At 43.9% G+C, this 16,497-nt stretch overlaps 1 protein-coding gene across 1 annotated transcript in view; it reads left to right on the top strand.

Annotated features, from left to right (window-relative positions):
- LOC138522055 (proteasome subunit beta type-9-like) overlaps nucleotides 1–16,497 on the top strand; it is a 126,153-nt gene that overhangs the window by 48,980 nt on the left and 60,676 nt on the right. Inside the window, exon 4 of the mRNA XM_069635285.1 lies at nucleotides 2,294–2,423. Within this exon, the coding sequence (XP_069491386.1) occupies nucleotides 2,294–2,423 (130 nt within the window). The remainder of the gene's footprint in view (nucleotides 1–2,293; nucleotides 2,424–16,497) is intronic.

Here is a 16,497-nt window from a genome sequence, read left to right as displayed (position 1 = left end):
ACAGGCTGTGGAAGCTGAGACACAATTGCCACATGCCTATCCGCTCCCTGCCCTGTCCTACAGGCTGTGAACCACATGCCTATCTGCTCCCTGATCTGTCCTACAGGCTGTGGAAGCTTAGAAACCCTTACCACATGCTTATCTGCTCCCTGCCCTGTCCTACAGCCTGTGGAAGCTTATAAACCCTTACCACATGCTTATTTGCTCCCTGCCCTGTCCTGCAGGTGGTGGAAGCTGAGAAACCCTTACCACATGCCTATCTGCTCCCTTCGCTGTCCTACAGCCTGTGTAAGCTTAGACACCCTTACCACATGCTTATCTGCTCCCTGCCCTGTCCTGCAGGCGGTGGAAGCTTAGAAACCCTTACCACATGCTATCTGCTCCCTGCCCTGTCCTGCAGGCGGTGGAAGCTGAAAAACCCTTACCACATGCTTATCTGCTCCCCGCCCTGTCCCACAGGCTGTGGAAGCTGAGAAACCCTTACCACATGCTTATTTGCCCCCTGCCCTGTCCTGCAGGCGGTGGAAGCTGAAAAACCCTTACCACGTGCTTATCTGCTCCCTGCCCTGCCCTGCCCTGCCCTGTCCTGCAAGCGGTGGAAGCTGAGAAACCCTTACCACATGCCTATCTGCTCCCTTCCCTGTCCTACAGCCTGTGGAAGCTTAGAAAGCCTTAACACATGCCTATCTGCTCCCTGCCCTGTCCTACAGTCTGTGAACCACATGCCTATCTACTCCCTGCTCTGTCCTACCAGCTGTGGAAGCTTAGAAACCCTTACCACATGCTTATCTACTCCCTGCCCTGTCCTGCAGGCGGTGGAAGCTGAAAAACCCTTACCACATGCTTATCTGCTCCCCGCCCTGTCCCACAGGCTGTGGAAGCTGAGAAACCCTTACCACATGCTTATCTGCCCCCTGCCCTGTCCTGCAGGCGGTGGAAGCTGAAAAACCCTTACCACGTGCCTATCTGCTCCCTGCCCTGTCCTACAGCCCGTGGAAGCTGAGAAACCCTTACCACATGCCTATCTTCTCCCTGCCCTGTCCTACCGTCTGTGAAAGCTGAGACACCATTGCCACATGCTTATCTGCTCCCTGCCCTGTCCTACAGGCTGTGGAAGCTGAGAAACCCTTACCACATGCCTATCTGCTCCCTGCCCTGTCCTACAGGCTGTGGAAGCTTAGAAACCCTTACCATATGCCTATCTGCTCCCTTCCCTGTCCTACAGCCTGTGGAAGCTTTGAAACCCTTACCACATGCCTATCTGCTTCCTGCCCTGTCCCACAGGCTGTGGACCACATGCCTATCTGTTCCCTGCCAAGTCCTACAGGCTGTGGAAGCTGAGACACCATTCCCACATGCCTATCTGCTCCCTGCCCTGTCCTACCGTCTGTGAACCACATGCCTATATGTTCCCTGATCTGTCCTACAGGCTGTGGAAGCTGAGACACCATTCCCACATGCTTATCTGCTCCCTGCCCTGTCCTACCGGCTGTGAAAGCTGAGAAACCCTTACCACGTGCCTATCTGCTCCCTGCCCTGTCCTACCGGCTTGGAAAGCTGAGGAAACCCTTACCACATGCTTATCTGTTCCCTGCCCTGTCCTACAGGCTGTGCACCACATGCCTATCTGCTCCCTGCCCTGTCCTACAGGCTGTAAGCCACATGCCTATCTGTCCCTGCCCTCTCCTACAGGCTGTGAACCGCATGCCTATCAGCTGCCTACCCTGTCCTACCGGCTGTGAAAGCTGAGAAACCCTTACCACATGCCTGTCTGCTCCCTGCCCTGTCCTGCCGGCTGTGAAAGCTGAGAAACCATTACCACATGCCTATCTGCTCCCTGCCCTGTCCTACAGACTGTGAACCGCATGCTTCTCTGTTCCCTGCCATGTCCTACAGGCTGTGGAAGTTGAGACACCATTGCCACATGCCTATCTGTTTCCTACACAGTCTGGGCCGAGCATGTGGTCAGGAGCTCTATACAGTGGAATTCTCATGCACTATTATACCTGCCTCCCCCAAGTTCACGTGCGCTGAAGTGCTGGATAATTAGGGGTTTCCTTCCAGGCTTTGACTGGAGTTCTAACCCCAAACCTGGCCCCACTCTGTGTCTGTGCCAGCCCCCTTTCGTGGGTGTTCTTGCTGTAACTCACAACAACCTACGATGGGTACTATCAGACTGGTGTAGCAGATAAGCCAGGTCCATCCGGGTCCTAAATTGAGGGTCTCTGAGTGAGGGCCTGGGATGTACAGCCGATGTAAGAGAAAGCTTCAGGTGCCTGTCTCTCTTTCTCAGCCTCGACATGGACGACGCCCCATTGGTAGTGGCAGCTGCCAATCTTGTGAAGGGCATCAGCTATAAGTACAAGGAGGAGCTGTCAGCACATCTACTGGTGGCCGGCTGGGACCGGAGACATGGAGGACAGGTAAGAGATGCCCAACCTAAGCCTGTCTCTCCATCTCTGCAGTGTTTAACCATCTATTTCTAAATTGAGCGTTCATTCCTGTGTCTGCCTGATTACCAGTCTGTCCATCTGTCAAAATGCCAGTCTATCAGTCTGTTCATCTTCTTATCCATTTCCCTCCATCATCTCTCTGACTGTTCTTCTAATATTGATCCCACACCTATTAAACTGATTATCTATTAATCCATCCTGTATAAACCTGTCTGATAGACAGGTTTATACAGGATGGATTAATTTCTGTTCATCTAATGATCCACCCTATATAAACCTGTCTTCCTATATAAACATGTCTGTTCATGTAATAATCCATCCTGTATAAACCTGCCTGTTCATTTAACGATCCATCTTGGATAAACCTCTCTGTCAGACAGGTTTATCCAGGATGGATTGTTACATGAACAGACAGGTTTATACAGGATGGATTCATTTCTGTTCATCTAATGATCCATCGTGTATAAGACTGTCTTCCTATATAAACCTGTCTGTTCATGTAATAATCCATCCTGTATAAACCTGCCTGTTCATTTAATGATCCATCTTGGATAAACCTCTCTGTCAGACAGGTTTATCCAGGATGGATCGTTACATGAACAGACAGGTTTATACAGGATGGATTCATTTCTGTTCATCTAATGATCCACCCTATATAAACCTGTCTTCCTATATAAACATGTCTGTTCATGTAATGATCCATCCTATATAAATCTATCTGTTCGTGTAATAACCCAGCCTGTATAAACCTGTCTGTTCATGTAATAATCCATCCTATATAAACCTGTCTTGCTATATAAACATGTCTGTTCATGTAATGATCCATCCTATATAAACCTGTCTGTTCATTTAATGATCCATCCTATATAAACATCTCTGTTCATGTAATGATCCATCCTATATAAACCTGTCTGTTCATGTAATAATCCATCCTGTATAACACTTCCTGTTCATCTAACCATCCTTCCTGTGTAAACCTGTCTGTTCATGTAATAATCCATCCTATATAAACTTGTCTGTTCATGTAATGATCCATCCCGTATAAACCGGTCTGTTCATGTAATGATCCATCCTATATAAACTTGTCTATTCATGTAATGATCCTTCCTATATAAACCTGTGTGTTCACCTAACAACCCATCCTGTGTAAACTTGTCTCTTCGTCTAATCACCCATCCTGTATAAACCTGTCTTCCATGAGCATCTATTATGCTGGCACATGAGATATGTTATAGTGCATATGCTTTAGCTCATGTATAATCACTGACATGCATTTGTTTCTTGGCTCAGGTGTATGAAATGCTGGCACATGCTATATGTTATAGTGCATGTTTAGCTCATGGTATGGTCACTGACATGCATTTGTTTCTTGGCTCAGTTCTATGAGACACTGGCACATGATATATGTTATAGTGCATGTGCTTTAGCTCATGGTATGGTCACTGACATGCATGTGCTTCTTGGCTTAGGTGTATGGGACGCAGGCACATGAGATATGTTATAGTGCATGTGCTTTAGCTCATGATATGTCACTGACATGCATTTGTTTCTTGGCTCAGGTGTATGAGACTCTGGCACATGATATATGTTATAGTGCATGTGCTTTAGCTCATGGTATGGTCACTGACCTGCATTTGTTTCTTGGCTCAGGTGTATTGTCCGCTGGCACATGATATATGTTATAGCCCATGTGCTTTTTCTCATGATATGTTCAATGACATGCATTTGTTTCTTGGCTCAGGTGTGTGGGAGGCTGGCACATGAGATATGTTATAGTGCATGTGCTTTAGCTCATGATATGTCACTGACATGCATTTGTTTCTTGGCTCAGGTGTACGGGACGCTGGCTCATGATATATGTTATAGTGCATGTGCTTTAGCTCATGGTATGGTCACTGACATGCATTTGTTTCTTGGCTCAGGTGTACGGGACGCTGGCTCATGTTATATGTTATAGTGCATGTGCCTTAGCTCATGCTATGGTCACTGACATGCATTTGTTTATTGGATCTGGTGTACGAGATGGTGGCACATGATATATGTTATAGTGCATGTGCTTTAGCTCATGGTATGGTCACTGACATGCATTTGTTTATTAGCTCCGGTGTACGGGATGCTGGCTCATGATATATGTCATAGTGCATGTGCCTTAGCTCATGGTATGGTACCTGACATGCATTTGTTTCTTGTCTCAGGTGTATGGGACACTGGCACATGATATGTTATAGTGCATGTGCTTTAGCTCATGCTATGGTCACTGACATGCATTTGTTTATTGGATCTGGTGTACGAGATGGTGGCACATGATATATGTTATAGTGCATGTGCTTTAGCTCATGGTATGGTCACTGACATGCATTTGTTACTTGGCTCAGGTGTATGAGACGCTGGCACATGATATATGTTATAATGCATGTGCTTTAGCTCATGGTATGATCACTGGCATGCATTTGCATCGTAGCTCAGGTGTATGAGACACTGGCACATGATATATGTTATAGTGCATGCACTTTAGCTCATGGTACAATCACTGACATGCATTTGTTTCTTGGCTCAGGTGTATGAGACTCTGGCACATAATATATGTTATAGTGCATGCTCTTTAGCTCATGATATGGTAACTGACATGAATTTGCTTCTTGGCTCAGGTCTATGGGACGCTGGCACATGATATATGTTATAGGGCATGTGCTTTAGCTCATGGTATGGTCACTGACATGCATTTGTTTATTGGATCCGGTTTACGGGACGTTGGCTCATGATATATCTTATAGTGCATTTGCTTTAGCTCATGGTATGGTACCTGACATGCATTTGTTTATTGGATCTGGTGTACGAGATGCTGGCACATGATATGTGTTATAGTGCATGTGCTTTAGCTCATGGTATGGTACCTGACATGCATTTGTTTATTGGATCTGGTGTACGGGATGCTGGCTCATGATATATGTTATAGTGCATGTGCTTTAGCTCATGGGATGGTCACTGACATGCATTTGTTTCTTGGCTCAGGTGTATGAGACTCTGGCACATGATATATGTTATAGTGCATGTGCTTTAGCTCATGGTATGGTCACTGACATGCATTTGTTTCTTGGATCAGGTGTATGAGACTCTGGCACATAATATATGTTATAGTGCATGTGCTTTAGCTCATGGTATGGTCACTGACATGCATTTGTTTCTTGGCTCAGGTGTACAGGATGCTGGCACATGATATATGTTATAGTGCATGTGCTTTAGCTCATGGTATGGTACCTGACATGCATTTGTTTCTTGGATCAGGTGTATGAGACTCTGGCACATGATATATGTTATAGTGCATGTGCTTTAGCTCATGTATGGTCACTGACATGCATTTGTTTCTTGGCTCAGGTGTATGAGACGCTGGCACATGAGATATGTTATAGTGCATGTTTAGCTCATGGTATGGTCACTGACATGCATTTGTTTCTTGGCTCAGGTGTACGGGACGCTGGCACATGATATATGTTATAGTGCATGTGCTTTAGCTCATGGTATGGTCACTAGCATGCATTTGTTTATTGGATCTGGTGTACGGGACGCTGGTTCATGATATATGTTATAGTGCATGTGCTTTAGCTCATGGTATGGTCAATGACATGCATTTGTTTCTTGGATCAGGTGTATGGGATGCTGGCACATGATATATGTTATAGTGCATGTGCTTTAGCTCATGGTATGGTCACTGACATGCATTTGTTTCTTGGCTCAGGTGTATGGGATGCTGGCACATGATATATGTTATAGTGCATGTGCTTTAGCTCATGGTATGGTCACTGACATGCATTTGTTTCTTGGATCAGGTGTATGGGATGCTGGCACATGAGATATGTTATAGTGCATGTTTAGCTCATGGTATGGTCACTGACATGCATTTGTTTCTGGATCCGGTGTACATGATGCTGGCACATGATATATGTTATAGTGCATGTGCTTTAGCTCATGGTATGGTCACTGACATGCATTTGTTTCTTGGATCAGGTGTATGAGACGCTGGCAAATGATATATGTTATAGTGCATGTGCTTTAGCTCATGATACGGTCACTGACATGCATTTGTTTCTTGGCTCAGGTGTATGGGGCGCTGGCACATGATATATGTTATAGTGCATGCGCTTTAGCTCATGGTATGGTCACTGACATGCATTTGTTTCTTGGCTCAGGTGTATGGGACACTGGCACATGATATATGTTATAGTACATGTGCTTTAGCTCATGATACGGTCACTGACATGCATTTGTTTCTTGGCTCAGGTGTATGGGGCACTGGCACATGATATATGTTATAGTGCATGCTCTTTAGCTCATGGTATGGTCACTGACATGCATTTGTTTCTTGGCTCAGGTGTACAAGATGCTGGCACATGATATATGTTATAGTGCATGTGCTTTAGCTCATGGTATGGTCACTGACATGCATTTGTTTCTTGGCTCAGGTGTATGGGATGCTGGTACATGATATATGTTATAGTGCATGTGCTTTAGCTCATGGTATGGGCCCTGACACGCATTTGTTTCTTGTATCCGGTGTATGGGACGCTGGCACATGATATATGTTATAGTGCATGGGCTTTAGCTCATGGTATGGTCACTGACATGCATTTGTTTCTTGGCTCAGGTGTACGGGATGCTGAAACATGATACATGTTATAGTGCATGTGCTTTAGCTCATGGTATGGTCACTGACATGCATTTGTTTCTTGGTTCAGGTGTATGGGGCACTGTCACATGATATATGTTATAGTGCATGTGCTTTAGCTCATGGTATGGTCACTGACATGCATTTGTTTCTTGTGTCAGGTGTATGAGACGCTAGCACATGATATATTTTATAGCGCATGTGCTTTTGCTCATGATATGGTCAATGACATGCATTTGTTTCTTGGCACAGGTGTATGGGATGCTGGCACATGATATATGTTATAGTGCATGTGCTTTAGCTCATGATAGGGTCACTGACATGCATTTGTTTCTTGGCTCAGGTGTATGGGGCACTGTCACATGATATATGTTATAGTGCATGTGCTTTAGCTCATGGTATGGTCACTGACATGCATTTGTTTCTTGGCTCAGGTGTATGAGATGGTGGCACATGAGATATGTTATAGTGCATGTGCTTTAGCTCATGGTATGATCACTGGCATGCATTTGTTTCTTGGCTCAGGTGTATGAGATGGTGGCACATGAGATATGTTATAGTGCATGTGCTTTAGCTCATGGTATGGTCACTGACATGCATTTGTTTCTTGGCTCAGGTGTACGAGATGCTGGCACATGATATGTGTTATAGTGCATGTGCTTTAGCTCATGGTATGGTACCTGACATGCATTTGTTTCTTGGATCAGGTGTATGAGACTCTGGCACATGATATATGTTATAGTGCATGTGCTTTAGCTCATGTATGGTCACTGACATGCATTTGTTTCTTGGCTCAGGTGTATGGGGCGCTGGAACATTATATATGTTATAGTGCATGTGCTTTAGCTCAGGGTATGGTCACTGACATGCATTTGTTTCTTGGTTCAGGTGTATGGGGCACTGCACATGATATATGTTATAGTGCATGTGCTTTAGCTCATGGTATGGTCACTGACATGCATTTGTTTCTTGGCTCAGGTGTACGAGATGCTGGCACATGATATGTGTTATAGTGCATGTGCTTTAGCTCATGGTATGGTCACTGACATGCATTTGTTTATTGGATCTGGTGTACGAGATGCTGGCACATGATATGTGTTATAGTGCATGTGCTTTAGCTCATGGTATGGTACCTGACATGCATTTGTTTATTGGATCTGGTGTACGGGATGCTGGCTCATGATATATGTTATAGTGCATGTGCTTTAGCTCATGGGATGGTCACTGACATGCATTTGTTTCTTGGCTCAGGTGTATGGGATGCTGGCACATGATATATGTTATAGTGCATGTGCTTTAGCTCATGGTACAATCACTGACATGCATTTGTTTCTTGGCTCAGGTGTATGAGACTCTGGCACATGATATATGTTATAGTGCATGTGCTTTAGCTCATGGTATAGTCACTGACATGCATTTGTTTCTTGGCTCAGGTGTATGAGACTCTGGCACATAATATATGTTATAGTGCATGCGCTTTAGCTCATGGTATGGTCACTGACATGCATTTGTTTCTTGGCTCAGGTGTATGGGGCGCTAACACATGATATATGTTATAGTGCATGTGCTTTAGCTCATGGTATGGTCACTGACATGCATTTGTTTCTTGGCTCAGGTGTACGGGACGCTGGCTCATGTTATATGTTATAGTGCATGTGCCTTAGCTCATGGTATGGTACCTGACATGCATTTGTTTCTTGGCTCAGGTGTACGGGATGGTGGCACATGATATATGTTATAGCGCATATACTTTAGCTCATGATATGATCACTGACATGCGCTTGTTTCTTGGCTCAGGTGTATGGGATGCTGGCACATGATATATGTTATAGTGCATGTGCTTTAGCTCATGGTATGGTCACTGACATGCATTTGTTTATTGGCTCCGGTGTACGGGATGCTGGCTCATGATATATGTTATAGTGCATGTGCTTTAGCTCATGGTGTGGTCACTGACATGCATTTGTTACTTGGCTCAGGTGTATGAGACGCTGGCACATGATATATGTTATAATGCATGTGCTTTAGCTCATGGTATGATCACTGGCATGCATTTGCATCGTAGCTCAGGTGTATGAGACACTGGCACATGATATATGTTATAGTGCATGCACTTTAGCTCATGGTACAATCACTGACATGCATTTGTTTCTTGGCTCAGGTGTATGAGACTCTGGCACATAATATATGTTATAGTGCATGCTCTTTAGCTCATGATATGGTAACTGACATGAATTTGCTTCTTGGCTCAGGTCTATGGGACGCTGGCACATGATATATGTTATAGTGCATGTGCTTTAGCTCATGGTATGGTACCTGACATGCATTTGTTTATTGGATCCGGTTTACAGGACGTAGGCTCATGATATATCTTATAGTGCATTTGTTTTAGCTCATGGTATGGTACCTGACATGCTTTTGTTTATTGGATCTGGTGTACGAGATGCTGGCACATGATATGTGTTATAGTGCATGTGCTTTAGCTCATGGTATGGTACCTGACATGCATTTGTTTATTGGATCTGGTGTACGGGACGCTGGCTCATGATATATGTTATAGTGCATGTGCTTTAGCTCATGGGATGGTCACTGACATGCATTTGTTTCTTGGCTCAGGTGTATGGGGCACTGTCACATGATATATGTTATAGTGCATGTGCTTTAGCTCATGGTATGGTCACTGACATGCATTTGTTTCTTGGCTCAGGTGTATGGGATGCTGGCACATAATATATGTTATAGTGCATGTGCTTTAGCTCATGGTTTGGTCACTGACATGCATTTGTTTCTTGGCTCAGGTGTATGGGATGCTGGCACATGCTATATGTTATAGTGCATGTGCTTTAGCTCATGGTATGGTCACTGACATGCATTTGTTTCTTGGCTCAGGTGTACGGGACGCTGGTACATGATATATGTTATAGTGCATGTGCTTTAGCTCATGGTGTGGTCACTGACATGCATTTGTTACTTGGCTCAGGTGTACGGGATGCTGGCACATGATATATGTTATAGTGCCTGTGCTTTAGCTCATGGTGTGGTCACTGACATGCATTTGTTTCTTGGCTCAGGTGTATGAGACGCTGGCAAATGATATATGTTATAGTGCATGTGCTTTAGCTCATGGTATGGTACCTGACATGCATTTGTTTATTGGATCTGGGTTACGAGATGGTGGCACATGATATATGTTATAGTGCATGCGATTTAGCTCATGGTATGGTCACTGACATGCGCTTGTTTCTTGGATCAGGTGTATGGGACGCTGGCACATGATATATGTTATAGTGCATGTGCTTTAGCTCATGGTATGGTCACTGACAGGCATTTGTTTCTTGGCTCAGGTGTATGGGGCGTTGGCACATGATATATGTTATAGTGCATGTGCTTTAGCTCATGGTATGGTCACTGACATGCATTTGTTTCTTGGCTCAGGTGTATGAGACGCTGGCACATGATATATGTTATAGTGCATGCGCTTTAGCTCATGGTATGATCACTGGCATGCATTTGTTTCTTGTCTCAGGTGTATGGGATGCTGGCACATGATATATGTTATAGTGCATGTGCTTTAGCTCATGGTATGGTATCTGACATGCATTTGTTTATTGGATCTGGTGTACGGGACGCTGGCTCATGATATATGTTATAGTGCATGTGCTTTAGCTCATGGTATGGTCACTGACATGCATTTGTTTCTTGTCTCAGGTGTATGGGACACTGGCACATGATATGTTATAGTGCATGTGCTTTAGCTCATGGTATGGTCACTGACAGGCATTTGTTACTTGGCTCAGGTGTATGGGACGCTGGCACATGATATATGTTATAGTGCCTGTGCTTTAGCTCATGGTGTGGTCACTGACATGCATTTGTTTCTTGGCTCAGGTGTATGAGACGCTGGCAAATGATATATGTTATAGTGCATGTGCTTTAGCTCATGGTATGGTACCTGACATGCATTTGTTTATTGGATCTGGGTTACGAGATGGTGGCACATGATATATGTTATAGTGCATGCGATTTAGCTCATGGTATGGTCACTGACAGGCATTTGTTTCTTGGCTCAGGTGTATGGGATGCTGGCACATGATATATGTTATAGTGCATGTGCTTTAGCTCATGCTATGGTATCTGACATGCATTTGTTTATTGGATCTGGTGTACGGGACGCTGGCTCATGATATATGTTATAGTGCATGTGCTTTAGCTCATGGTATGGTCACTGACATGCATTTGTTTCTTGGATCAGGTATATGGGACACTGGCACATGATATGTTATAGTGCATGTGCTTTAGCTCATGGTGTGGTCACTGACATGCATTTGTTACTTGGCTCAGGTGTATGAGACGCTGGCACATGATATATGTTATAATGCATGTGCTTTAGCTCATGGTATGGTCACTGACATGCATTTGTTTCTTGGCTCAGGTGTATGAGACACTGGTACATGATATATGTTATAGTGCATGCGCTTTAGCTCATGGTACAATCACTGACATGCATTTGTTTCCTGGCTCAGGTGTATGAGACTCTGGCACATAATATATGTTATAGTGCATGTGCTTCAGCTCATGGTATGGTCACTGACATGCATTTGTTTCTTGGCTCAGGTGTATGAGACTCTGGCACATAATATATGTTATAGTGCATGTGCTTCAGCTCATGGTATGGTCACTGACATGCATTTGTTTCTTGGCTCAGTTGTATGAGACGCTGGCACATGATATATGTTATAGTGCATGTGCTTTAGCTCATGGTATGGTCACTGACATGCATTTGTTTCTTGGCTCAGGTGTATGGGATGCTGGCACATGATATATGTTATAGTGCATGTGCTTTAGCTCATGGTATGGTCACTGACATGCATTTGTTTCTTGGCTCAGGTGTATGGGATGCTGGCACATGATATATGTTATAGTGCATGGGCTTTAGCTCATGGTATGGTCACTGACATGCATTTGTTTCTTGGCACAGGTGTATGGGGCGCTAACACATGATATATGTTATAGTACATGTGCTTTAGCTCATGATACGGTCACTGACATGCATTTGTTTCTTGGCTCAGGTGTATGGGACACTGGCACATGATATGTTATAGTGCATGTGCTTTAGCTCATGGTGTGGTCACTGACATGCATTTGTTACTTGGCTCAGGTGTATGAGACGCTGGCACATGATATATGTTATAATGCATGTGCTTTAGCTCATGGTATGATCACTGGCATGCATTTGGATCGTAGCTCAGGTGTATGAGACTCTGGCGCATAATATATGTTATAGTGCATGCTCTTTAGCTCATGGTATGGTAACTGACATGCATTTGTTTCTTGGCTCAGGTGTATGGGACGCTGGCACATGATATATGTTATAGTGCATGTGCTTTAGCTCATGGTATGGTACCTGACATGCATTTGTTTATTGGATCTGGTGTACGAGATGGTGGCACATGATATATGTTATAGTGCATGCGATTTAGCTCATGGTATGGTCACTGACATGCATTTGTTTCTTGGCTCAGGTGTATGGGATGCTGGCACATGATATATGTTATAGTGCATGCGCTTTAGCTCATGGTATGGTACCTGACATGCATTTGTTTATTGGATCTGGTGTACGGGACGCTGGCTCATGATATATGTTATAGTGCATGTGCTTTAGCTCATGGTATGGTCACTGACATGCATTTGTTTCTTGGATCAGGTGTAAGAGACGCTGGCAAATGATATATGTTATAGTGTATGTGCTTTAGCTCATGATATGGTCACTGACATGCATTTGTTTCTTGTCTCAGGTGTATGGGACACTGGCACATGATATGTTATAGTGCATGTGCTTTAGCTCATGGTGTGGTCACTGACATGCATTTGTTACTTGGCTCAGGTGTATGAGACGCTGGCACATGATATATGTTATAATGCATGTGCTTTAGCTCATGGTATGGTCACTGACATGCATTTGTTTCTTGGCTCAGGTGTATGAGACACTGGCACATGATATATGTTATAGTGCATGCGCTTTAGCTCATGGTACAATCACTGACATGCATTTGTTTCTTGGCTCAGGTGTATGAGACTCTGGCACATAATATATGTTATAGTGCATGTGCTTCAGCTCATGGTATGGTCACTGACATGCATTTGTTTCTTGGCTCAGTTGTATGAGACGCTGGCACATGATATATGTTATAGTGCATGTGCTTTAGCTCATGGTGTGGTCACTGACATGCATTTGTTTCTTGGATCCGGTGTACGGGACGCTGGCACATGATATATGTTATAGTGCATGTGCTTTAGCTCATGGTATGGTCACTGACATGCATTTGTTTCTTGGCTCAGGTGTATGGGATGCTGGCACATGATATATGTTATAGTGCATCTGCTTTAGCTCATGGTATGGTCACTGACATGCATTTGTTTCTTGGCTCAGGTGCACGAGACGCTGGCAAATGATATATGTTATAGTGCATGGGCTTTAGCTCATGGTATGGTCACTGACATGCATTTGTTTCTTGGCTCAGGTGCACGAGACGCTGGCAAATGATATATGTTATAGTGTATGTGCTTTAGCTCATGATATGGTCACTGACATGCGCTTGTTTCTTGGATCAGGTGTATGGGGCACTGTCACATGATATATGTTATAGTGCATCTGCTTCAGCTCATGGTATGGTCAATGACATGCATTTGTTTCTTGGCTCAGGTGTATGGGACACTGGCACATGATATATGTTATAGTGCATGTGCTTTAGCTCATGGTACAATCACTGACATGCATTTGTTTCTTGGTTCAGGTGTATGGGACACTGGCACATGATATATGTTATAGTGCATGTGCTTTAGCTCATGGTACAATCACTGACATGCATTTGTTTCTTGGCTCAGGTGTATGGGACACTGGCACATGATATATGTTATAGTGCATGTGCTTTAGCTCATGGTACAATCACTGACATGCATTTGTTTCTTGGCTCAGGTGTACGGGACGCTGGCTCATGATATATTTTACAGTGCATGTGCTTTAGCTCATGCTATGGTCACTGACATGCATTTGTTTCTTGGATCAGGTGTATGGGACGCTGGCACATGATATATGTTATAGTGCATGTGCTTTAGCTCATGGTATGGTCACTGACATGCATTTGTTTCATGGCTCAGGTGTATGGGATGCTGGCACATGATATATGTTATAGTGCATGCACTTTAGCTCATGGTATGGTCACTGACATGCATTTGCTTCATAGTTCAGGTGTATGAGATGCTGACACATGATATATGTTATAGTGCATTCGCTTTAGCTCATGGTATGGTCACTGACATGCATTTGTTTCTTGGATCCGGTGTACGGGATGCTGGCACATGATATATGTTATAGTGCATGCACTTTAGCTCATGGTATGGTCACTGACATGTATTTGTTTCTTGGCTCAGGTGCACGAGACGCTGGCAAATGATATATGTTATAGTGTATGTGCTTTAGCTCATGATATGGTCACTGACATGCGCTTGTTTCTTGGATCAGGTGTATGGGGCACTGTCCCATGATATATGTTATAGTGCATGTGCTTTAGCTCATGGTATGGTACCTGACATGCATTTGTTTCTTGGCACAGGTGTATGGGATGCTGGCACATGATATATGTTATAGTGCATCTGCTTTAGCTCATGGTATGGTCACTGACATGCATTTGTTTCTTGGCTCAGGTGTATGAGACACTGGCACATGATATATGTTATAGTGCATGCGCTTTAGCTCATGGTATGGTCACTGACATGCATTTGTTTATTGGATCTGGTGTATGGGACGCTGGAACATGATATATGTTATAGTGCATGTGCTTTAGCTCATGGTATGGTCACTGACATGCATTTGTTTCTTGGCTCAGGTGTATGGGACGCTGGCACATGATATATGTTATAGTGCATGTGCTTTAGCTCATGGTATGGTCACTGACATGCATTTGTTTCTTGGCTCAGGTGTATGGGACGCTGGCACATGATATATGTTATAGTGCATGTGCTTTAGCTCATGGTATGGTACCTGACATGCATTTGTTTATTGGATCTGGTGTATGGGACGCTGGAACATGATATATGTTATAGTGCATGTGCTTTAGCTCATGGTATGGTCACTGACATGCATTTGTTTCTTGGCTCAGGTGTATGGGACGCTGGCACATGATATATGTTATAGTGCATGTGCTTTAGCTCATGGTATGGTCACTGACATGCATTTGTTTCTTGTGTCAGGTGTATGGGACGCTGGAACATGATATATGTTATAGTGCATGGGCTTTAGCTCATGGTATGGTCAATGACATGCATTTGTTTCTTGGCACAGGTGTATGGGGCGCTAACACATGATATATGTTATAGTACATGTGCTTTAGCTCATGATACGGTCACTGACATGCATTTGTTTCTTGGCTCAGGTGTATGGGGCACTGTCACATGATATATGTTATAGTGCATGTGCTTTAGCTCATGGTATGGTCACTGACATGCATTTGTTTCTTGGCTCAGGTGTATGGGACGCTGGCACATGAGCTATGTTATAGTGCATGTGCTTTAGCTCATGGTATGGTCACTGACATGCATTTGTTTCTTGGATCAGATGTACAAGATGCTGGCACATCATATATGTTATAGTGCATGTGCTTTAGCTCATGGTGTGGTCACTGACATGCATTTGTTTCTGGATCCGGTGTACATGATGCTGGCACATGATATATGTTATAGTACATGTGCTTTAGCTCATGGTATGATCACTGACATGCATTTGTTTCTTGGATCCGGTGTACGGGACGCTGGCACATGATATATGTTATAGTGCATGTGCTTTAGCTCATGGTATAGTCACTGACATGCATTTGTTTCTTGGATCAGGTGTATGGGGCGCTAACACATGATATATGTTATAGTGCATGTACTTTAGCTCATGGTATGGTCACTGACATGCATTTGTTTCTTGGCTCAGGTCTATGGGACGCTGGCACATGATATATGGTATAGTGCATGTGCTTTAGCTCAGGGTATGGTACCTGACATGCATTTGTTTATTGGATCTGGTGTACGAGATGGTGGCACATGATATATGTTATAGTGCATGTGCTTTAGCTCATGGTATGATCACTGACATGCGCTTGTTTCTTGGCTCAGGTGTATGAGACGCTGGCACATGATATATGTTATAGTGCATGGGCTTTAGCTCATGGTATGATCACTGGCATGCATTTGGATCGTAGCTCAGGTGTATGAGACTCTGGCGCATAATATATGTTATAGTGCATGCTCTTTAGCTCATGGTATGGTAACTGACATGCATTTGTTTCTTGGCTCAGGTGTATGGGACGCTGGCACATGATATATGTTATAGTGCAT

This window comes from Ambystoma mexicanum, chromosome 13 (genome assembly GCF_040938575.1).
Source record: "Ambystoma mexicanum isolate Mex_15411 chromosome 13, UKY_AmexF1_1, whole genome shotgun sequence".
Classification (NCBI taxonomy): Eukaryota; Metazoa; Chordata; class Amphibia; order Caudata; family Ambystomatidae; genus Ambystoma; species Ambystoma mexicanum.
The sequence above is the reverse complement of the archived record's forward strand: the minus strand, read 5'-3'. Positions and strand labels throughout refer to the sequence as shown.